The 25,085-nt window shown below is 38.7% G+C and overlaps 1 protein-coding gene across 1 annotated transcript in view; it reads right to left on the reverse strand.

Moving 5' to 3' along the window:
* Positions 1-2,170: 2,170 nt before the first annotated feature.
* Positions 2,171-25,085, reverse strand: part of LOC121859090 (Bardet-Biedl syndrome 4 protein-like) — a gene marked incomplete in the record, with an annotated part of 37,113 nt that continues 14,198 nt past the window's right edge. The window contains 7 exon segments of the mRNA XM_042355759.1: positions 2,171-4,578; positions 8,649-8,792; positions 10,834-10,917; positions 11,771-11,898; positions 13,806-13,977; positions 17,691-17,813; positions 19,353-19,506. Of these exon segments, the coding sequence (XP_042211693.1) occupies positions 4,288-4,578; positions 8,649-8,792; positions 10,834-10,917; positions 11,771-11,898; positions 13,806-13,977; positions 17,691-17,813; positions 19,353-19,506 (1,096 nt within the window).

Raw genomic sequence — 25,085 nt, forward strand, 5'->3', positions numbered from 1 at the left:
CTCTCCTCCTCACTATAATACTCTCCTCCGCCTCCCTCACTATACTCTCCTCCCTCACTACTCTCCTCCCTCACTATAATACTCTCCTCTCACTATAATACTCTCCTCCCCTACCTCTCACTATACTCTCCTCCCTCCTCTCACTATAATACTCTCCTCCCTCTCACTATAATACTCTCCTCCCTCACTATATAATACTCTCCTCCCTCACTATAATACTCTCCTCTCACTATAATACTCTCCTCCTCACTATAATACACTCACTCACTACTATAATACTCATACTCTACTATAATACTCTCTCCCCTCTCACTACTAATACTCTCCTCCTCACTATAATACTCTCTCTCACTATAATACTCTCCTCTCCCACTATAATACTCTCCTCACTATAATACTCACTATAACTACTCTCCTCCTCACTATAATAATACTCTCCTCCCTCACTATAATACTCTCCTCCTCACTATAATACTCTCTCCCCTCACTATAATACTCTCCTCACTATAATACTCGCCTCCCTCACTATAACTACTCTCCTCCCTCCCTCTCACTATAATACACTCTCGCCTCTCCTCTCACTATAATACTCTCCTCCCTCTCTCTCTCCCTATAATACTCGCACTCTCCTCACTAATACTCTCTCTCCCCCACTACTCTCCTCCTCACTATACTATACTCTCCTCCCTCACTATAATACTCTCCCTCACTATAATACTCTCCTCCCTCCCTATAATACTCGCCTCCCCTCACCTCTCCACTCCTACTCTCTCCTCTCACTATATACTCTCCTCCCTCCTATAATACTCTCCCTCACTATAATACTCACCTCCCTCACTAACACTCGCCTCACTATACTCTCTCCCTCACTCACTATAATACTCTCCTCTCTCACTATATACTCTCCCTCACTATAATACTCTCCCTCACTATAATACTCTCCTCCTACACTACTATATACTCTCTCACTATAATACTCTCCTCACTATACTCTCCCCTCCCTCACCACTATAATACTCTCCTCCTCACTATAACCTCCTCCCTCACTATAATACTCTCCTCCCACTATAATACTCTCCTCCCTACTATAATACTCTCCTCTCACTATAATACTCTCCTCCTCACTATATCTCTCCTCCCTCCTATAATACTCTCCTCCCTCTCTATAATACTCTAACTACTCTCCTCCCTCACTATAATACTCTCCTCCCTATAATACTCTCCTCTCACTATAATACTCGCCTCCCTCTCTCCCTCCCTCTCCCTCACTATAATACTCGCCTCCCTCACTATAATACTCGCCTCCCTCACTATAATACTCTCCTCCCTCACTATAATACTCTCCTCCCTCACTATAATACTCGCCTCCCTCACTATAATACTCGCCTCCCTCACTATAATACTCTCCTCCCCTACTATAATACTCGCCTCCCTCACTATAATACTCTCCTCCCTCACTATAATACATACATACATACATACATACATACATACATACATGCATATACTAGCGGAATCTTTGCTAGGCCACGGTAGGATGCCACCTTCCGGGAGGCTCCACATTGTCTCACTGTAGTGCATTAAGGTAGACCACATTTTTGGTTTTGCCATTAGCAGCAAGTATGTACAGATTTTTGCCAGTTCCCCCTCTTTAGCATCCAACATAGAACTGTCCATGAGAGAAACAAGGAAACACCAGGTTTAGGCCAACCATCTTTAGGGACTGTCCCTGGCTTTTGTAGATGGTCATGGCAAAGCTCACTTTAACCGGGAACTGAAGTCGCTTGAACTCAAATAGAAGGTCAGTGGTGATGAGAGGTATCCTTGGTATAAAAACGTCCTCTCCTTTAGCTTTTCGTGTCAGTATTGTAGCTTCCGGTACATGTGGCATCATGTTCCTCACCACCAGTCTTGTGCCATTGCAGAGGATTGGTGGTTCAAGTTTTCTTAAGAGCATTATAGGAGTTCCAATCTTCAGAGTGAGGTGGTGAGGAGGCAATAACTCTATTAAGTGTCAGTAAAATTCTCCAAACTATGCTGTATATAGAGTACAGTTGATTGCACTGACTAGACTCTAAGCCCCAGTGTGGGCAGTTAGATGGGAGGATGGACTTAACGGTACAACCCAGTATGGACCGCCACCACTCATGATTCATAATAAAACAAGACAGCAAGTTGACTATTTAATGTGGTCATCACAGAAAGTACACGTAGTGGTATTTGATATTGGACGGCAAAATTATCACAACTGTAGTAGAATACAGAAAGGCATTTATTTTGATAATTTTACTTTACATTAAAAAAAAAAAAGGAAAAACTAATATATTACTAATTTTTTTAGGTTATGAAATTCTAAAAGACAACAAAATAATCTTCAAATAACAAAAATATAAGATGTGTAAATTTGACTATAGATTATAAACACACACACTATGACTTAGGGTAGGCAGACCATTGATATGCTCAACAGTACAGGGTACTTCAGTACAGAAAACCTTGTGGGTTTGGTCTAGTCTCAAAATATTTTTAGAACACTTTTCTAATAAAAAAAAAATCCTTATTCATTTCTACTGCCTGTGACTATGAAGTGGGATAGGCACCCCTGTATCTGTCCTATCTATTATCACCTCCCCCCTCAACTCGCTTTTGTATAAGGTGTGTCATGGGAAACATAACCATCAAAAGAGGGAGAGAGGTGTAAGAACAGCAGAGAAAGCAACAGGAAGAGGCTGATACTATATATAGTTGGTGAGAGAATAAACAAGACAAATACATAAATATTACATCAACTCTCTATTGAAAATTAATGATACAAGGTTTCTGTCCAAGTTCACAAGAACATGGACCAAAATCTCTCAAACTCCTGATTTTAAAAGGGGTACAGTACAGTGTAGTACAGTACTGTACATTTCAGTGGAGTAAAATATTGGTTTAGCTGGACTTTCTCCTGACCTAATACCTATAGTCAAGCAGTTATCCTTTGAACATGACAACAATCATGCTGAAAAGAGTACCTAGTAATGTTTACCAGCTGAAAAGCCAGCTGCATCCCAAATAATTGTTGGAAATCCTGCAGTGCCTTGACTTACTCATTTATTCTGATTCACTCACTCTGGCTGTTGTAACAGCTGTTATTTCTGGATTCCATCACAGGCTCTTTGTCCACTTGTGTTTATGATGACATATCTCTGGTTGTACATTTATAGAGCAGTATAAATTAGTCTTCTTGGTTCTTTGTAAGGCAGTACATGTACTGTGGTCTTGCATGTAAAATTATTTTGTGATTTCATGTACAGTACTATACTGTACAGGTGTACTAAGCTCCACAAGTTTTGGAGTTTCCTAAACTCCTTTCCAAAGGTTTGCTTACAGAGAAAATAGGTCAAGAGTCCAGGAAAGTCCCTTGGAAGCCTGATGAGGAGTATCTATTACTTCTAATAATTACTGTGAAGATCCTGACTAATGATAAGCAGCTTAAATAACTTTTATGTACTGCCAAGACTGTTTACCCCTAAGGAATCGGTCTTATTCACTGCTGGATTGGCGACTTAGAGATCATTGTCAATGTAAATCCAGTGATTCAGTTCCTGAAAACACTGAGTGTGCCAAGAAGTAAATACTGGGTTGTGTTCTAAGATTTTGTAAAGTTGGGTGTGACTGTCACTGTTGGCTACAATTCAATTATTTAGATAAGTAATCCCTTCATAAACAAAGGAATCATTTCATATGTTCCCACAAAAATTTCCAAATCAATCAGGGGTCACACCTGTTGAAAATAAAGACTTAAATCACTGATTATTATCGACAGCTACCCACATATTTATGATAAAACTGTATACCTGTACCAAATTTCATTTCAATGTGTGATGCCTTTAACTAATAAATTTGACTAGATATGAATTACCATACATATGAATGGATGGATGGACAGACAGCTGTAACCCTATATGCTTCCCATTTTCCTATGGTGGGGCATAAGAATGTATGTATGTAAAGAATGAGGGAGATTCCAGGAAATATACAGGATAGAGCAAGTAAATGAAAACATGAAAATATATCATACAAGGGTAAGAGAGTTAAGTGAAGGAAAAGTGAGAGAACAACAATGCTTTCATGATAATATGCATAAGAATATGCAGGAAACCATTACCTACCTGACTTGCAACAGAAAACAACCATCAATGTAAAAAGGGGAATGTCCACAATTCTCCTAGCTGCCTAGCATAAATACTTTAATTTAAAAGATGGTTTTTCCCTTGCTGAATAATGTATCTTCAAATGAATTATTTAATCAAATATATTATCTGAATCGTCTGTATCACCACTCTTAGCCGTATCAGCGATTATATCATCACTGGCAGGCTCCTTTGGTTTCTCTTCTTGAAACTGCAAATGTGCTGAAGCTAGGAGTTCACCACGGACACCATTACCATTAGAATCAAAAGCAGGGGGTTCATTTATATTGAGATTCTGTGTAGCTGAAACAAGGTCTGCATCATCTGCACCAGTGGATGTTTCAGGTAGGTTGAGCTCCTCAGGTGCTGGGGGTGGTGACTGCCGAGGAACTTCTTCAACTGGCTGGGGGGAGAGAAATATATACAGTATACAACAAAGTTCTTAAAAGTTTTTTAATCTTGTCTACCAGTAATTCTGAGTCCCAGACTGGAGTGATTATCCTTTGAATCAGGCTAGTATTTTACCCTTATTGTAAAGAAACAATTAAAAAATAACTCAAAATTTTAACTCGGGTACTCTCCGTGGTTCTTGGACATTTTGTCACCTGACAATTCATCACTAGTATCAACCCAACTTATCATAACATTACATAATCCATCCTAACCTACCCATGATTTCATTGTGTTCAAAATAAAGACATAATAAATTTAATAACTATATCACTGTATCACTATAGGTAGTAGGCAGCTACCAAACAGGGAGGTACTACCGCCTGGGAAGATATTGGAAGCATAATGCGTTGTCTAATGGTAGACCCTGCTGCCATATGGCATCACGAAAATTGTGACCAAAGTCCCAGGTTGCTGATCTGACTTTCTGCCTCATTTACACACAATTGCAGGGTCTCAATTGTTTCTCTTACTTTGACAACACAACATACTGTACGTATATTGTTTCTCACTTTTGATCTTTTTTAATTTTTGTATTTCTTTATGGTTCTTTATTATTAATATTATTATTATTAGTCTTATTATTATTAATATTATTTTATTACTTGATTTTCAATTTTGTATTATAAATTTTATTTACTATAAATAAATTACATTCTTCTTCTTCTTCTTCTTCTTTCTTTCTTTCTTTCTTTCTTTCTTTCTTTCTTTCTTTCTTTCTTTCTTTCTTTCTTTCTTTCTTTCTTTCTTTCTTTCTTTCTTTCTTTCTTTCTTTCTTTCTTTCTTTCTTTCTTTCTTTCTTTCTTTCTTTCTTTCTTTCTTTCTTTCTTTCTTTCTTTCTTTCTTTCTTTCTTTTTCTTCTCTTTCTTTCTTTCTTCTTTCTTTCTTTCTTTCTTTCTTTCTTTCTTTCTTTCTTTCTTTCTTTCTTTCTTTCTTTCTTTCTTTCTTTCTTTCTTTCTTTCTTTCTTTCTTTCTTTCTTTCTTTCTTTCTTTCTTTCTTTCTTTCTTTCTTTCTTTCTTTCTTTCTTTCTTTCTTTCTTTCTTTCTTTCTTTCTTTCTTTCTTTCTTTCTTTCTTTCTTTCTTTCTTTCTTTCTTTCTTTCTTTCTTTCTTTCTTTCTTTCTTTCTTTCTTTCTTTCTTTCTTTCTTTCTTTTTTCTCGCCCCCCAGGCCCCAATGTGGGTCAGTGACCCGTGCCCGGGTGGGCTAATCCCGTGTTAAAAAAAAAATAATAATAACAATAAATAAATCAATAGACCGGTGACAATGTCTGCCCACCGCTCTCCACATATGTTGAGGGATGGTAATGAACAATTAAGCCTTAATATCATGATACACTGCATCAGGACCACAACAATCACAATTTTTCTAATTTCTTTTCAGTTGTGACACTCATGTGCTTTCATTTTCAACATTATAATGAATGTGAACCAAAAGAAGAATAAGGCATGCAAAAACAGCATTTAAAAATCTGAGAGACCTAATGAAAATGGACATTAACTTCAATTTGACAAAAAGATTGCTGAAAGGCTTTATGGCAAAGACTGATGTATGGGTCAGAAGTGTGGACACTTTTAGCAAACACCAGAAAGAGTTTGAGGCCTTTGAAATGTGGTGTTACAGCTCCTCCCTGACTTATGACCTACTCGACTTATGACCACCCGCACTTACGACCTGCCTCAATTGTACCAAAATGTTGTCAAATTACGTATTTTCGAGTCCCAACGTCAGTACACAGACAAATTTTCATTTGTAATTCACTTTAAAATGGCTGGCAAGCTTAAAAGTGAGAGTTTGTGGTGCTGAGAAGAAAAAGAGACACCCATTTTAGATTTTCTATGTATTATTTAAGCATTTTCGACACGACCATTTCGACTTATGACCTGGAACTAGGTCCCTAACCCCGTCGTAAGTTGGGGAGGAGCTGTATAGGCAAATGCTAAGAATAATTTACCCTGAAAGGAAAACAAATGAACAAGTACTAAGATTATCAAAAACTTCAAGAGAAATACTTGAAATGGACAGAAAAAGAGAAATTAGAAACTTTGGTCATATAATTAGGGGTGAGGGAATAAAAACAGGCAAAGTTGAGGGTAAGAGGGCCAGGGGAAGGCAGAGACTGGGATGGATGAATAAAATTAAAATCTGGGCCCCCAGAGAGATACAAAACCTCAGAGAATTGGTAAAAACAGCCTGAGAATGTTGAGAGTGGAGGACTGTGGTGGCCAACCCTCAGATATGAGGATAGTACTTTGATTGATTGACTGTACTCAACACACTTATGGTATAGCACTGAATCATACAAAAGACTAAGTTAGAATTTGCCTTGCATAAAGGAATAACAGACAAGGCAGGTTTATTAAAGGGAAGATTACCCCAGATGATTTAACTAAAGAAATGCTCAGTAGCCATCATGTGACGTCTCTCAACCACTCAGCTATCTAAACTTGAGATTTGTCTGAGACAAATCCAAATTTAGAAAGGTTTACTGTATTAGTATACTCTATTGTATAAATGAGTAGTAGACTCATTTATCTTTGTAGGATAATAGTTTTATAGGTGTTACCATGTAGTGGTCAATTCAAGAGTCAAAAAATCTATGTACTGTACAGACAGAAGAAGTAAGTGTTAACCCCCACCCACTAGCTGGAGTCACAGTCAGCAAAGGCCAATATTGACACAATGCAACATCATCAGCCACGATAGTTTCAAAGCTACCAAGTAGTGTTTAGACAGGAGAAGGGTTTGTCTGATCACCAGCTCTTCACTTGCCAAGGCTCTGGCTACTAGGGGGATAGCAATTACTGCTTTTAACTGTACAGTATTACCCCGCTTAACGCGGTTTCGCTTAGCGCGTTTTACCGTATATGCGGTGCCTCGCCAGAGCCTAACTTTCACTTAACGCGGGTTTTTTCTACGTATACGCGGTGAGTTTCCGGCTGGAGAGCTATTTTTAGATTCGCCCCACCCGCCACCCTGCCTGACTGCCTGTTTTAGCTCATAAAATTCATACAAATTACCCGGCCAGAATATAATTTACATTGCTGGAATTCTTACAATTTGGTGATCATTTTGAATATAAACATCATAGATTTTGCATTAGACATACAAATTTTAGATATAATGTTTACTCTCAGTAAATATGTTATCTTTTGTGCAAAATATATGACATTTATATTCAAAATATTCCTGGTCTTACAAGGAATCCAGCAATGTCAATTTTATTATCCTAACTTTACTTTGAGGTATTATTTATTAAAATTTAGTGGTTTTCCCCCAAAAATTTCTCAGAGAGGGAAGAGCCAGCAGTGTAGTGTGAGAAGAGGGGGAGGGAGTTGAGTCCATTATTTGAATGGACATTAACTTGGCGACTGTATTTCTCTATTTCTCTTAAGTATTAATTGTGTGCATGTACCATCATAAAATTAAGATGTTATTTTTACTAGAACATAGGTATTGTGTCGGAAAAAGTGGAGTTTGGGGATCGTGCCAGTTTCTATTGGAATTAATCCCATATGTTCTGTTGTTCACTTAGCACGGTTTTCACTTAACACGTACCCTGTGGGTTTTATTGACCGCGTTAAGCGGGATACTACTGTACAGTATAGCATTACACTTACATGGAGAATTGATCATGAAAACTCTCTTTATGGGGGAACGTATAGTTAGGTAGTTCTTGTAATATGGCTGTCTTACACTGGGGCAATGTGATAGATGTGCTAGAAAAAGGAAGACTACCTCTATCAGGAGAAGGAAAGGTGAAACAATACAATTTAAGGAGAGACCAGAGGAGGGGATAAAGGACAGAGGAGACATATAGAGACAGAGCAGCATGAAGGCTTTTCTGTTATGGCCACCTGCTCAAAGAGGAGGGAGACATCACAGACAATTATGTGCTCATTCTGTCTGAGACTGGATATGGTGCAGTATATATTAACTAACATTAAAATCTCATAAATCATAGAAACAATGCTGTGATTAAACTGAGAATGCAGCCCTTCCAAGTAATGTAACTTCACACTCACCTTTAGTGTATCTGTAGTTGTAGCCATCTTCTCCAGGTGCATAGTCTCATCCAGAGCATCAAGTCTTGTACGACTTGCTTTTTTACGAAATGCTGACCCATCAACACCAAGAAGTGATGCCAGCTTAGCTCCATTTTCAATAACCTGTAGAATTATTAACTGTTAAAAGCCAACATTTATAATAAACTAGCAAAAGGTAATTAGAAAACAGAAGCACCCATCCACCCTCCCCAAGTTACAATGAGTTTCTTTTGATTTGAGAAAACAATGGAAAGTGGACATATTTAGTAATGACTTATACAGTACAGGTAAACCCCGAGATACAATATCCCAAGATGCAATATCCAACTTTAACAAGGGTTATATATTAACACCATCTCAAAACAACTCGCTTTAACGATATCTATCGAATTGCCATCGATAGCCATTGGTTGGACATTTTTTCTCTTGTGCAAACTATAGGTTGTTTACACTCAAATTAATTGCCATCTTGCAAGGATTCCAGCAATGCAAGTTATATTTTTCTACGTCAAGTCAGTGACATTTTATAAGGAAACAACATTTAACCCTATGCACCACGCATCTCTACCTTCACTTGTCAGCCTACCAAAGCGCCGTCACACGGCCAACCCGCACACTACTGCCCCATGTCTGGTTCTTTGTCAATCATAAAACCTGCCAACGCATGGCTCCATGATTATCAGCCAGCATCGTACATTGTACTTATCACCAATTTTTTTTTTTTATTTATACAGTATACTGAGAGGAGAGCACTAACATTTAGATTGAACTGGGTTATGGTGACTGTTATTTTGAAAATGTGAGCAGTGTCGGCCACTATCATTGTTTTTGTTATCATAGTTCGCTCTTTTTATGTGACAAGTGCTTTTGTGATTGTTAAGTTTGATAATGTCTGAGAAGGCCAAGTCATCCAAGAAAACCGTGTCTCTGAGGTGAAGCTTGACATTGTCAAGCAACATAAGACTCCCCAGAGACTGTGTGGGAATCAGAGTGATGTCTCCACCCCACCTACAAGAGTCCCCTTAGTCTCGAAGGGGGCTTGTGGTGTGGTGAGTTTACTTGTTTTGTACCTATAGTGGTAGTTGGGAAATGTTTTGTCAGTGATACATGTGTGTTTGGGGACTGGCTGGGAATGTATCCCATTGAATCACATGTTATAATGCTCCCTATTTACGATATTTCACCTGGCGATGGGTTTTTCAGGAACATAACCCCATCGTATTTTGCGGGCTACCTGTACATGTATTGAGAATTTGGGGCACATTCATCACTCATTAGCTAATTGAGATTGGAGTTAGATGACTAGCATAGAATAACCACAATAAAATAAATAAAGAAATGGAGGAGTGTCCCTGAAAATTCACTTTATGACAGAGCCTGGACTAAGCAACTCGCTAATTAGCTCATTACTTCAATGTGTTGAAAGTTTTAGAAACCCCAAGACATTAGTGGCTGGTACAGTACTGTACAAATTCTTGAATGAATACTATAATGTCTTCCCATCATACATAAGTTCCTAAGAGGAATCTCTAGAAACAACACCATTTAAGGTTGTAATAGTAATGTATCATAAGCCTTTGTACACCATGTCTGTTGCTTGAATTAATCATAAGTTGTCATTCAAGGCTTTGAGCTTCAAGCCTCAGTTCCAGCTTAATTTTATCACAACCCAGTTGGAGGAGAGAAATAGCTAAGTTTATGCAGAGTTAGAATGGGATTTCAGGATTAGTCCTCTATCTATAGCCTGAAACCTTCCCTAGGCAACTTGTATAGTATCTGATGACAACTAAATAAGGAAGGATATGGCATTATAAATTACAAATCACAATATGACATGCACCCAACTAGGGCATTTAACCTTAATGCAATGGTACTATTATATAAATTATTTTAAGAAAACTATGGCTACAGGAGGAAAACACACACAAAAGTTTTTTCGTAAATATGCCTTGCTGAAATGGGGGTGCGTTTTGTATGTCGGAAAATACGGTACCTGTACTGTATTTTATTTATTTTTTTATTATTATTTATCGTTTTTATTCATTTAATGCATTTGCTGGAAGATAAGGACAATCAGCTTTTTTTGACAGGTGCTCCCCCTTTTAGTCTGGATCTTCAAGTGTTCACTGTAATAGACACTCCTGCAGCACACAATATCACTTACCTCGGTGTCAAGGTCTGCTCCAGTAGACTGTCGAAACTTTACCATTCTCACTTCAAATTTATTTATCATATTCACGGCACTCTCCTGTGGGAAAAAGAAGTTGATAATACCTGTCAAGATATTAATTTTCGTTCAGTGCTTTTTCATCATGTCCAACGAGAAGTTTAAAGACGTGTACAGAACAAACCAGGTTAACTTAAACAGTCAAAAGATAATAGAAAACCTTGGTCTTGTTTTTCATAATTAATTCTTTCTTTAAATTACATGTCTGCAATTTGAATACAGTGGTCCCTCGGTTAACGAACAGTTCGATTAACGAAATTTCGGTTAACGAATTACTTCCCATAAGGATCTTCAATTCGGTTAACGAACAAAACTTCGATTAACGAAATCCTTACGACAAACACGTTTTGTTGCGAGCATCAGCTGATCAGCTGATGGGCTAGTCTGTCAATTCAGTAATCTGTTCTATGTTTACATTCGTTTCCAGTGGAGTAAATCTCAAGAAAATTGTGCTCTTTAATATTTGTGCATTTTTTATATTAAAATTATTGGTCATTCTAAAATTTAGCCATCCAAGCTCTGTCTACATAAAGTTTTTCAACTAATATTTTTGGCTCGATATATGTAACTTTATTCATTTACTGAAACTCAATTACATGCACACACTGTCCTAAGGGCAAAGCTGTAATGTACATGTAATCAAAATAATGTACAAAATGATTACTAAAATTTTTGTCTAGTGCAAACTATCGCATGTTTACATTCCAATTAATCACTATCTTATAAGAATTCCAGCAATGTAAATTATATTCTTCCCGGTCACTTCTATGACATTTTATAAGCAAAAAACAAAAACTCAATCTAAAGGACATAAATAAACAAATAAATACTTCACTAGACCTTCGACACAATATTGAACCCATAATTACTGTACCTTATGGCCATGGTTGTGTAGAAATATAGCGTAATTAAGGCACACACTGGGATCTCGTTCCTCCAGAGTTATGGCTTGTTCATATGCCTGCCGAGCATTTTCTTCATCATCCAAGTATGTGAGGGAAACTGTATGGGTGATAAAAGTAAAATCACAAAACTAATACAATATTATCAAGAATAATTACAAATTTCAGCACTAAATTTTCATGAGACATCATACCAGTCTAGTGGGGTTCAAACTATTGTTCCCAGCCTTCTGCATCTAATCCTGAGACCAATAGGAAGTAGCTAATCTGCTTACACCATCAATTTAATAGCCCAGTGGTCCCTCGGTTAACGAACACAATTCGTTCCAGAAGGTCGTTCATTAGCCGAAAATTTTGTTAACCGAATCCATTGTTTCAATGGAATATTGGGCAATTGGTTCCAGCTCACTGAAAAGTACATACAAACTAAAAAAAAAAAGCAGCAAAGTACACTTACTTTGAGGTGTGTATGTAGAAGGTTCTTGGTTGATGATGATGATGGGAATTAGAAGTGGGGGTGGAGGAGAAGGGAGAAGAGAAGGAAGTGGGGATGGAGGAGAAATCACCTTTCAGTGGACCCATGCTTGATGCTGTCATTTGACCAATAAAATTTTAAGTTCACTAGGTGTAATTCAAGATTATTTTCTTTAAATCAACACTGCACTGCACTATATATTATCAATATGTTAACTAAATTTCAGAATGACCAATAATTTCAATGAAAAATGCTAAAATAATCAAGACACCAACAGAATAGATGCTCACTCCACTGTCAACAGAGCCCAACTGACGCCTTGTGGCTGAGTCAAGCAGCTGATGGGCGCACAAAAAACTACCGTAGTTCCCTGTACTGCATATATTATCAATATGTTAAATAAATGTTAAAATGACTAATATTTTTAATAAAAAAAATGCAAAAATATTAAAGAGCACAACTTTATTGATATTTACTCCACTGGAAACAAATGTAAACATAGAACAGATTACTGAATTGGCAGACTAGCCCATAAGCTGATCAGCTGATGCTCACAACAAAACGTGATGTTCGTAAGGATTTCGTTAATCAAATTTTTGTTCGTTAACCGAATTGAAGATTCTTATGGAAGGTGATTCGTTAACCGAAATTTCGTTAACCGAACCGTTCATTAACCGAGGGACCACTGTATTGTCACGTTAAAGAGTATACAGTATCAGATTGCATGGAAGCACTTACAAATGACAGACAAGCAAGTAGTGTGTGAGGTTCATTTTTCATTTAAAGTTTTTCAATGTTTTACATCCTTGTATAAAGTGCTACTTTGAGAAGTAAGGGCATGTTTGTGCAGTCCAGGAAAGCAATCTCTTTTAGGGTTGATGCACATTTTTGAGATACATGAGGTAAACTGGGAACCTACTATACACTAATCTAAATACTATACCTTTCTTTAATACAGTATGAGAAAAAAACCTGTCTAATACAATGTGAGATAGAAAATAAAGAAAAGAAGGATTAGCAAATAAATAACAAAGACAGGAACCAAGAAACAATATGTTTTATCAGTGTCAAGCTTGTAATAGGATCTAATTAAATTTCAATGTAAATGGAAAAAAAATCTATTATAACTGACACCGTGAATGCTGGGAGGGCAAATATTTTCCCTTTTAATAATCCATTTCTTCTCCTGTACAATAACAGGGCTTAAATAATAATGCTTACTGAACTAAGTCAAGCCACACTATTGTTTACTATCTTCAAATGGTGGTACAGTATAATAGAATCAGAAATGCTGTCAGTCCCATAAGATCATATTTTTGTGTTATCAACTTTTCAAAATAATTGGAATTATAGATGATAGCTATGTGTCAGTCTACATATTTGAAATGGAACCAATCAAGCCTCTAATACTACCTATATCCCACAGTGGTCGTAATATTCCCTGCCTACATTTTTGGGGGATTCATATACTGTACCTGATATTATATTGTCTCACTCTTGTCATATGATAATTATTGCTATACTCTACATACTAGCAAGAAGCATGAAGATGTGTCCTTTTGTGGGCCTCAGGTTGACAGCAGCAGATAGGAAGTGGAAAGCTGATGTGTACTGCTGCATGGTGAGGTGAACCAGCCCAAGGTTGTAAAGGATCTTCCAGTCAAATGGTGCCAAGTAGTTTGCTCGTTTTAAACAACTTATTGCCTGAAAAGAAAATATAATTGTATCTGAAAAGAATGTAAAAAATTAAAGTTTACATCATTATTAATAATCTTTCATGATCAAGAAATACCATCTACTACTGTACCATTATCATTTTTACCAGTCTTATGACATTAACCCCTTCATTACAGGGATGCTACTGTTGATGTTTTACTTGGCTGATGTCAGACAATTTTATTCAGAACAGAGACCTCCCATACACAAGGGGTTAAAACAATAAGTGTAAGAAATTCTAAAAGAATTATAGGCGTTTATTGTAAGGCGTTTTTGACGCACGGATTAACTAACGCGTTACAGGGTAACTTCTGTATGTGCAGACGCTGCTTTTGACTTGCGTGCATAGCACATTCAGAGGGAAAAGCTAACACGTCGATCAGGCTTTAGCCTTGTGCAGCACCCAAGCGACCCAAATAGCTAACAACCAATCAGCGATTTCTCTCACTGAAAATACGTGGATCATGGCCGCTTATGGAGAATATATTGATTAATATTGAAGAGTTGGGGCATTTAAGGCAATAAAAAAACTGTGTTATACAGTAAGTCCTCGCTTAACGTCGGGGTTACGTTCCTAAAATTGCGACATTATATGAAACAACATTAAGCGGATCAATTTTCCCCATATGAAATAGGTAAAATACGGGAGTTACGTTCCTGAGCCTCCCTTTGCCACCTGAAATACATTACAGATACAGAAAATCATTGCCATTTCTATAGACAATAATGCATACATACACAACTACAGTAGGGTCGGAATATATCACGAGAAAGGGTCCAAGGATGTTCGCTATACTGTATACTAAATCGCGATATATAATTACATGTAATCAATGGGGAAAATAGGGTTAGGTTCTGAAGGCCAATAAATGACTAAACTTGACATAAAATGGCACAGTCTAAAGTTAGCAGAAATAAATTGCTTTGCTGAAATCCTTGAAAGACAGCGAATGATTTCAATATAAACTTCATATATTTTGCACAAGAGATACAAATTTTAGTCCTTTGTACTAAAATGTACTAAATAATTACTAAAATTTGTATGTCTAGTGCAAACTATAGCATGTTTATATTCAAATTAATCACTATCCTACAAGAATTCCAGCAATGTTAATTATATGCATTGTGAGTTCAAACAAAACACAACTGCGAGATCACACAAAACACACGCCAACACGTGTGAGACTGAGGCGAGCGGGAGCGTATTGCAGAGGAATACGTACACACATACACACGCTGTCCTACACTATGGTTCAAAATTTTTGCTCATAAGAATTTGCGAATAAACGGGGCAACCATTGCAAATAGTGGAAATGGGTAACAATAAATTAAAAAAAAATTGTGGATAAACAGGGTTACAAATACCAAGGCTATGAATAATGGGGTTTGCCTGTACTGTATTGGTATTCACCGATGGGTGGAGGTGGTAGAGCGAGTGTGTGGTGGGTAGTGGAGTAGGCGGATGGCGGGAGGGGAAGAGTATGGCGGGAGCGGAGGAGGAGGGTGGTGAGTTACTGAGACTCTGTGGCTGCCGAGAGAGTGTAGCGCGGCCAGACGAGAGAGGGTGATGCGCCATAAAAAGTAGTCCGTGATGATGCAAAACAACTTTGTATTGAGACATCGGGACGTTAAGCGAATTTTTGGTCTCTAAAAGATTAGCAACGTAGTACTGAAACAGCGTTATACGAGGATTTACTGTAATAATAAAAATAATTTTATATACGGTGTATATTGGATAGGACCTAAAACAAAGCATTTGGCGTGAAAAAATTTAAAAGAATTGCTCCTAGTTGAAACCAGTTTTGGCTCGATCCATTTTTAAGTGGGTGCTGTCCGATTTCATTAGCCGTTGGTGACTTTGGTGTAACAATATTAATAATTACTCAATATGATAAAACTTTAATATCATTACTCATAAGATACCTTAAATAAGGGTGAAAAGTTCTGTAAATGTAAAAATTAAGACATAACCATCCTGAAATTCGTCGTATTTCGTGTATATTATTTGGGAACACCTGAAAGCAACACAATCAACAAAGCTATTGACCTCGGGTTTTGAAGAAGTTTTATACCACGGCTTACAGACTTCCTCAGTGACCGACGCCAAGCTGTACGCTTCCGAGGGGCTGTCTCCACCTTTCAGTCACTCACCTGTGGCATTCCCCAAGGCACCAAGATGGGACCACTATGCTTCCTTATGCTTATCAATGATGCCCTAAGAGAAACCCCTGCTCGCTGGAAATCTGCCGACGACTCCACCATTGGGATCAGCTTCAACAATACTGCTCCCGACTATACCGCCCTCCAGGATTTATTGAACAGTCTCCAAAACAGGGCCACCAACAACCACGTCACCATCGACCATACCAAGACCATGGTTATGCACATCAACCTCTCCTCCGACGTTGTCCCACCCCCTTCCATTACTTTAGGTCCCAACACACTCCAGGTTGTAGATTCCACTAAGCTTCTCGGCGTCACCATAGGCAACAAACTAAATTGGAAACCACACGTCAGTGAAGTTGTCAAATCCTCCAGTTTCCGTCTCCACCTCCTCCCACCGACTCACGTCCCTCGGAGTTCCTGCACCCTAGCTCCTCAGTGTTTACTCAACATTCATACTTCCCAAACTCACCTATGCCTCCCCTACCTGGTCTTCCTCCCTAAATGCCACACAACGTAAACACCTAGAGAAAAGCAAAAGAGGGCATGCAAGATTATTCTCTCCCCTTCCTACTCCACATATCAAGAAGCGCTCAACACACTGACTCTTTCAGTTCTCACTGACCATCACCACGACCTCATCTGCAAATTTGGTGAGAAGCTTCTGCACCATCCTCGACACCGGCTCCTACTACGACCTGAGATCCCTAACCCGAGAATTGCTGTTTGACACCACAACCGCATCCAGCCCATATGAGCACGAACTGATTGCTATAAGAACAGCCCAGTCCCAACCATTGTAAAAATTATCAATAACTTGTAATAAACCAGTGTATTCACTCCCAGTAAATCCTACTTTTTGCACTGTCACTAAGTTGAAATGCCCTGTAGTTTGAGCTTTTCCCCACCTAGTCATTATATATCTTATTTGTATCACTTATGTTACTTGAATAGTATTTGTAAATCGAAACCCATTCCCCAATTATGTAACTGTATATTTTGAGCCTTCTGGCTGCTATGCTCTTTCAATAAACCGTTAATTATTATTATTATTATTATTACAATGTAGCCACGAGACGAGAGAACATACAGTAAATGGTGGAGCACCTTTCCTGTATAACAAATGGATCAAGCCACCATGGTTATTGTTGACTGATTGACTATTTTTTCCTTTTTGTCTTTCTTTCCATAATTTTCTATATATTTTCTTCACTATTTCTTTCTGTATTGTGTCCAAATAACAGTTCTAATTTTATTGTTTTCTGAAGATTGTGTTGTACAACAGTTAGTTCCAAGACACGGTACAATGACGTATTTTTTTATAACAGTCCTGGAAAGCTTATGCATTAGCTATTCCATACACCTTAAAACGCCTTACAAAACACACCTTATGTAAGCTGTGGTAATGAGAGAGAGAGACCTATTGTAGCTACTCTATGTAAATTACTTCCATTTATATTAATTCCACCTTATAGCATCACCACTTATAATATCTCTTCATACAGCACCTCCAATTAAAGTACAGTACATATACTTACTGCCACATACTTCTTTTTCCCAAAAAAACACATGGAAATATTATTCCAGAGTGGCGGAGACTCGGCAATAGACTGGGCAGCCACACGGTACTTGGCCAGAGCAACATCAAAGTCCTGATGACTCTGTGAAGAAGAGAACATTGTTACAGGAACAATATTATATTTCAAATGTCTCATTAATAGTACTTAAAAATACTGTACAATATATGCATTAGTTTCTTAGCAAAAGTTTATGATTAAAAGTAAACCCAATCCACTCTGCAGCTCATTTAACTGTTGTACAACAGATGTGTCAACCACATAAATTCATGCTCCTTGTTGTACAATATCATACCATATACTAGAAGATGCCCTAAATACTCTGTAAAACAACTTTATATACTTCAAATGGGGAAGTTAGAGCATCAATAGGTAGATAGTACAGTATTAAATTTTTAAGAATCATTATCTCTCATTCACTTGTAAACAATTTTAATTGGAGAAAGAGATTAAAGGTCACCGTTTTCTCTAAAACATAGAAATGTGATGAGGATTGATTGGGTAAAATATCTGGCATTGCAGCTTGTGGCTATTTGAAATTGTGATAAGGTGTGACCAGGCAGTTCACTCTTTCAATTGCTGAATCCTGACCACATATGACTTACCATATTATTTAAGGTCATTCGGCCATAAAATATCATTAAGAAATCACTGGTAGCAATTTTTCCACAGATGATAATAGTGGCTTGTTCTTCATGCCTGGTTCACAGACTAGCAAATAAATTAAAAAAGAAAAAAAATACTACACCCAATCAATTACGGTATAATCAGTGATATCTCCTTTAGCCAGAACAATTGGTGCAAAGCACTTCCGGGAATGAGTAATTTCCGGGTAATGAGACGACTCTCTCATCGCCGGAAAAATCCCTCATCCCCGGAATTTTCCCGGTAATGGAAAAATATTCCCGGAAGTTCCAGAAATTGCACTTTACATCATCTCTCAAATCAAGAAAATTTCGGCTTTGGCAACGATTTTCCGAGAAAATTTCAATCCTGGCTATCGTAGAGTTCTGGGCTTGAGGGATTCGGGCTAACAGACATTACTGTATTCTTGTACTGTACAGTAGGGTCAGGATGTATAGCGAGATAGGGTCCAAGGATGTTCGCTATACTGTATACTAAATCGCGATACAGTTATCCCCCGGTTAACGAGATTTCGGTTAACGAGTTACCTTCCATAAGATTCTTAACTTCGGTTAAAGAGCAATCACTCGATTATTGAGTTTTTTACGAGCCGACCTCAACATGTTTTCGCTTGCATTTGGCGTGGAAAAAAACAAACTCGTGTAAAGCTGGTTTGACAACGGAGTATGAGAGCTCTGGCCAGCACGCACGGGTGGAAATATTACTAAGGTACCGTGATTTTTCTTTACTAATAAGTGGGGTATGCTTGCAGATAACTGGGGTTGCAAATATTGAGGTATTGTACTGTATTCCTGTTCAGTACATTGTATATAAAACAAGTAAATTTTAATTCACCTCAGTTTGGATGAAAAACAAAATGTGAGAATATTAGTAAAATAAAAATAATAATAATTAAATGCACACATATGCTGTAACAAGGAATTTATCAGAAAGTTTAAGCCCATAAGCCAACAATCAAGTGTGAAGCTATACACTCACCTGCATCATGGACCCAGCAGCGAGAATGGCTCGTGTATTATTAGCATCAAAGGTTAAAGTTGTACCCAGGTGCTCAAAAGCCTGTTGGTGTTTGCCTGTCTGCATGTACAAGAGGCCAAGAGCAGTGTGCAGGTCTCCATTTTCAGGGAAATACCTGAAATGAATCATATATACTGTATACAGTACAGTATATATATTCCATCTAATAATATACACAAGCCTTACAGGAACTTGGCAAAATATTCAAATTGCTAAGAATTTGATGAGATTATAAAAAGGAAAAGATGTGTTCCACCAAATGAAAAAAAAAATGTGCAAGATAAATCTTGATATCCCAGTTTCTGGCCAAGCCACAACACTAAGCCTTCATTCTAGACCCAGCAGACCAGATATTAGTCTATCTCTCCAACTGCAGTCATTGTCCTGGAGGGAAAAGAAGAAGCAAAAGTTTTCCTTCGTGGACCCAAGAGGAATGGAAGGATGAATAAAAACAAGGTCACATCAGATGTTGTGCATCTTGCCATTCTGTTTTAGTCAGCCATGATAGTTTTCTAAGTACAGTATCAACCCTCATTCAGCTGCAGTAGACTACCACAATGATCCATGGAAGGAGAGAAGTTTCCAGTTCAGCCAGCTGCCCTTCAGTAGGTAACTGAAGTATGTGAAGGAAGCTACAAATGGGAGGAAGTGATAATAAAAGTTCCAAATGTTAGTGTGACGTTGCACCCCAAAGGGAAGTTTATACTACATGTACTTTTATGCCACCTTTCATGTGGAGTCCCACTCAGTGGAAGCACATGGATGGAGGTTCATAATCCTGATTTTGGGAATGGCGAGATAACCTAACTTGCTCACAGTGAATGATCCAATTTAATTTCAACTGATGAGCAGATCCATGAAGCATTAAATCTCATTAAGTTCTAAACTGTCTTTAAAATAGAAATTTATGGAATTCCATTTCAATGGACACCAGAGAATTTCCAACTGACAATATGTACTGTATATTTGACCCTTGCTAGTCAGGAATAATAAACTATCAAAGGACAAATTGTATTATTCTCACAAGGTGAATATTGCTGATCCCTATCCAGCCCATCAGGCATGTCCAAATTGGATTAACACTTGTAACATAAAATACAGCAAGATTAAGTAAATACTAAAACTGAGGGCTGCTGTGTGGCCTAACCAAAACACACATAAAGAGCTAAATAATCAAAGGTGAAGCACTTAACTTAAAAGTTATCATATGAAGAGAACGGAGAACCACCTGTTAGGTGTGACTTGGGCTGGAGAAGAAATTATACCTGGAAAACCATTACTGCTGACAGAGAGTGGCTTGGCTTTGCAGGGGATGACCCAGGTGGAGCTGAGCCACACTCTTTTTCCTTACTTAATGATCTGGAACAACTAATTAAACACCCTACACATGTTCCTGATCAACACAATCAACTTGCTAACATTCTTGATCTTTGTTTTACCTCTAACCCCTCACACTATTCATCATCAATTTTGCCCCCCCTTAGGGTCTTCTGATAACAGTCTTATTTCTATTAAATCAAACTGGGCACGACCACCTCCCCCACCCCCTCTAAACGCCAACTATGGCACTATCGGAGAGCGAACTGGCAATCCTTGCGAGAATTCTTTTCCGCCTTTCTTGGGAAGAATGTTGCTTTCCCACTCGGGATGCCTCGGTATGTGCTGACAGCATTGCTGGGGTTATACAGGGTGGTATGTGTGCATTTATCCCATCTTCTATCAAAACTTTCACTTTACAATCATGGTTTGATCGCTCCTGTTCTCTTGCATGTAGGGAGAGAGATAGGGCGTATCAAGTTATGAAACTATCTCCTTCTCCTATTACCCACTCCTCTTTCATACTTCTAGGAATCATTATAAGGCTATTCTTCTTAGGGCCAAGTGGAATTTTATAAAAAGAAAGACCGCTGTCCTGATTAACTCTTCTTCTAGTAAATCCTTCTGGTCCCTAACCAGAATTCTATAACCAACTCTACCCCTGATAAAGCCAATCCTTTTGGCACCTTATTCTTCTCTAACTCCACCTTAGACGATTCCAACTCTATCCATCCTACTAAACCTATGCACTTTCTTATAATCTCTACTCGTAGGGTTGCTGGTGTGTTATCCAGGTTGAATGTGAATAAGGCGCATGGACTGGACATAATACCCCCTCGTGTTCTAAGGGAGTGTGCTGAAATTCTAGCCCCTGTGCTTGCTCGTCTCTTTTGCCTTTGGTTCAAAACCCAAACTTTTCCTTCTTCTTGGAATCATGCCTCAGTTCAGCCCATCCCAAAGAAGGGTGACCATTCCAATCCCTCTAACTATCGCCCCATTGCCCTAACTTCATCTCTCTCAAGATTTTCAAAACTATCTTAAATTCTCATTTTCTCCGTCACCTTGAACTCTTTTCTCTTTTGTCGGATCACCAGTATGGCTTTCGCCAGGTGAGATCTACTGGTGATCTGCTCTCCTACTACACCCATCTTTGGTCATCCTCTCTTAGAGATTATGGGGAACTTTCATATGGCACAAGTCTTTGCTTTCTAAACTTCCCTCTTATGGTTTCTCTCCACTGTTTTCATATCTCTAGCTTCCTTGAGAACCGATCCATGACAGTTGTTGTAGAGGGATCGATCTCTCGCTCTTTCTCTACCAATAGTGGTGTCCCACAGGGTTCTGTTCTTTCCTCTTTTTATCAATGATTCATTTCACACTATGACTAATTTTATCCATTATGACGCTGATGGTTTTTTCTTCATTCCTTTTCACATTTTTCCCTTCATCCTAATTCTCAAACTAGATCTGTTTCTGGAACTGATATCGTTTCATCTATCAATGCGGATCTGTGCAGCATTTCCGAATGGGGAGGTACTGTAGAATTATTATTTATTTTATTTATTTATTTTTTTACGGGGATTAGCCCACTCGGGCACAGGTCACTGACCCACATCGGGGCCTTGGTGGCAAAAATGTACTACTACTACTCCTACTACATTTCTTCTTTTTTAAAGTGGCCTCCATCCTCCCCCAATAGCCACTCCTTCGCCGCCATTTTATTACCTTAATATTAAATATCCTAATACATAAGTAGCTATCCTAGCTGTGTTGAGTTAGTTGAGCCGGAGATCTATGCGGCATTCAGTGACTGTTGCCTCATAGTCAATATCTGCAACTGTTGTCGGCTTTGAGGACAATGCTCTCGTTCCCCTGAGGCAGAGCAAAGCAGACCCAAGGAGAGAGGAGGACAGTTGACATCTCATCCAGGCTGTAACATAACTTCTGGGCTGCTGCTTCTGTTTGCATAGCACCTCCGCGAGTCTGGCGTAGAAGCATCTTGCACTTGGTCCCATCCCACCAGAGGTTGTGAACACCAGAGGAGTGAAGCTGCCTTGATCAACGTTCTGAATTCTCTCCCCATATGCCCTTATCTTGTCGTTCTCGTTCCTCCTGTGTGCATCATCGAGAGCTAAGTTACGGTGACATGCGGCCATGGGATAAAAAATCCTGATGTCGAAGAAGGCTCGCTGTCCCTGCATCCAGAATCCTCGAGCACTGACGTCAACACGGGCTTTGTTGGATGTGTGTGGAGTCCTATGTTGGAAATTCTCACCGTCCAATGGAAGGAAGGTCGGTTCTAACCTGACATCACAACAGATTTCCTTCAACACATTTGCTGTGAGATCCCTTACTCTGCCATACTTCATGCATATGAAGCCCCCTTTCTTGCACACCATGGCATGATCGACATCATAGGAAGAGCCACACCCGCATTGGGAGGGCAAACCTTCTACTGGCCTACCGTACCTTAGAGCAATGGCATCTTACCGAAGTATCAGAAATAGAGTAACTCAAGCAGTTAGAAATGCCAGACGTAACTATTATACAAATAAGCTCCAGTCAGCATCAGGCGACGGTAAAAAAACCTGGAATGACATAAATTCTATTCAGAACAGGAACACTCAGCCTTCGGCCCCCCACTCAGTTTTATGATAAATGATTCAGTTGTAACGGAATCCTCCCTCATTGCCAACCACTTCAATGAATATTTTATTAATGTTGGCAAAAATCTTGCAGAGAGCATCCCTAATCACCATGAGGAATTTAGAGCCTACCTGCAAAACAGCAAAATGAGCTGTTCTTATCCCCTGCCTCAGCAGATGAATTACTGGCCATCATAAAAATGTCCAAAGATGCAGCAGCAGGCGAAGACAATATACCAATGAGCATCATTAAGAAAGTAGCGCACATATTAATACCTGTTCTCCTACACATTTGTAACTCCTCCTTCACTAGTGGTGTCTTTCTGGATAAAGTGAAAATTGCTAAAGTTCACCCAGCATATAAAAAATCTGGGGACAAAGATCTCTTTAAGAATTACCGCCCCATATCAGTCCTCCCAGCCTTGAGTAAGATATTGTACTGGAAAAGCTAGCATGTAGAAGACTAAATTCCTTCTGCAATGCCAATAACATCTTTACAGACTCCCAGTTTGGATTTAGAGCTAGAAGGTTGACTGAGAGTGCTCTGCTATCCTTTACTAATGGCATCTTAAATTCCTTTGATGACAGTCAGTTCACAGTCGGTATATTCTTGGACCTTTTGAAGCCTTCAATACTGTCGACCATACCATCCTCCTTTCAAAGCTTGAACATTACAGTGTTAGGGGCCTGTCCCACAATTGGTTTACCTCATATCTGTCCAACAGGATGCAGTATGTCTGCTATAATAATCACCAATCTGACTCCTCGCCAATCTTGTATGGCGTCTCCCAAGGTTCCATTCTCGGTCCAGTAATGTTTTTGTTGTACATAAATGACATAGTCCACGCCAGCACACTCATCAAATACAACTTATTTTGCAGACGATAGTAATCTCTATGCCAGCAAATCACACCTCCACACCTTGATGAGAACTATGAACACTGAATTGACTAAAGTCAGGGCCTGGGTAATACGTAATGAACAGACCTTAAACCTTGAGAAAACCCACTACACAATCTTTCACAGAAGGAAAAACTTACCATCAGACTTGGACCCCTGTACCTTGGTAATACAGTCTTCAAACACGAAAAAAATTCTGTACTAAATTCCTTGGAGTTAATGTTGATGAGAAACTTAACTGGAGGAACCACATACAAGCCATGCACAGTAAAGTCGATAAACAGTGCGGTATCATGTATCACACTCGACAGTCACTCACTCTCACAGCAATGAAAGAAAACTATCATGATCTTGTTTACCAACACCTGATACACTGTCACACACTATGGGGGGCCGCTGGCTCTTCAAAAACACAATCTCTGGTTACTGCACAAAAGAGAGTTGTAAGGACAATGACCTACTTGAAAAAAGCAGATCACAGAAACGAAAAATTTGCTCAATTGAAAATGTTAAAATTCGAAGATATTAACACCTACTGCTGTGCCCTCTTTGTTTACAAATCTATCAATCACTTGCTTGACAATAATTATTTCCAGTTCCGGAATAATCAGAGATACAACTTAAGGCACCCAGAGCTACTAAGACCACCCCCCATGCCCTCCTCTCAGTCCCAGACCTCCATAAAATATCACGGTGTGAAGGTGTGGAACAACTTACCCCAACCCATCCGAGCAAAGACTACGCTCCCTTCCTTTAACCCATCTCTTAAAAAATATCAATTGTCTAAGTATTAATATTTCTTGTAATACAGTCGGCCCTTCACATACGCGGG

The sequence above is a fragment of the Homarus americanus genome, unplaced genomic scaffold (genome assembly GCF_018991925.1).
Source record: "Homarus americanus isolate GMGI-L3 unplaced genomic scaffold, GMGI_Hamer_2.0 scaffold50924, whole genome shotgun sequence".
In the NCBI taxonomy this organism is placed as follows: domain Eukaryota; kingdom Metazoa; phylum Arthropoda; class Malacostraca; order Decapoda; family Nephropidae; genus Homarus; species Homarus americanus.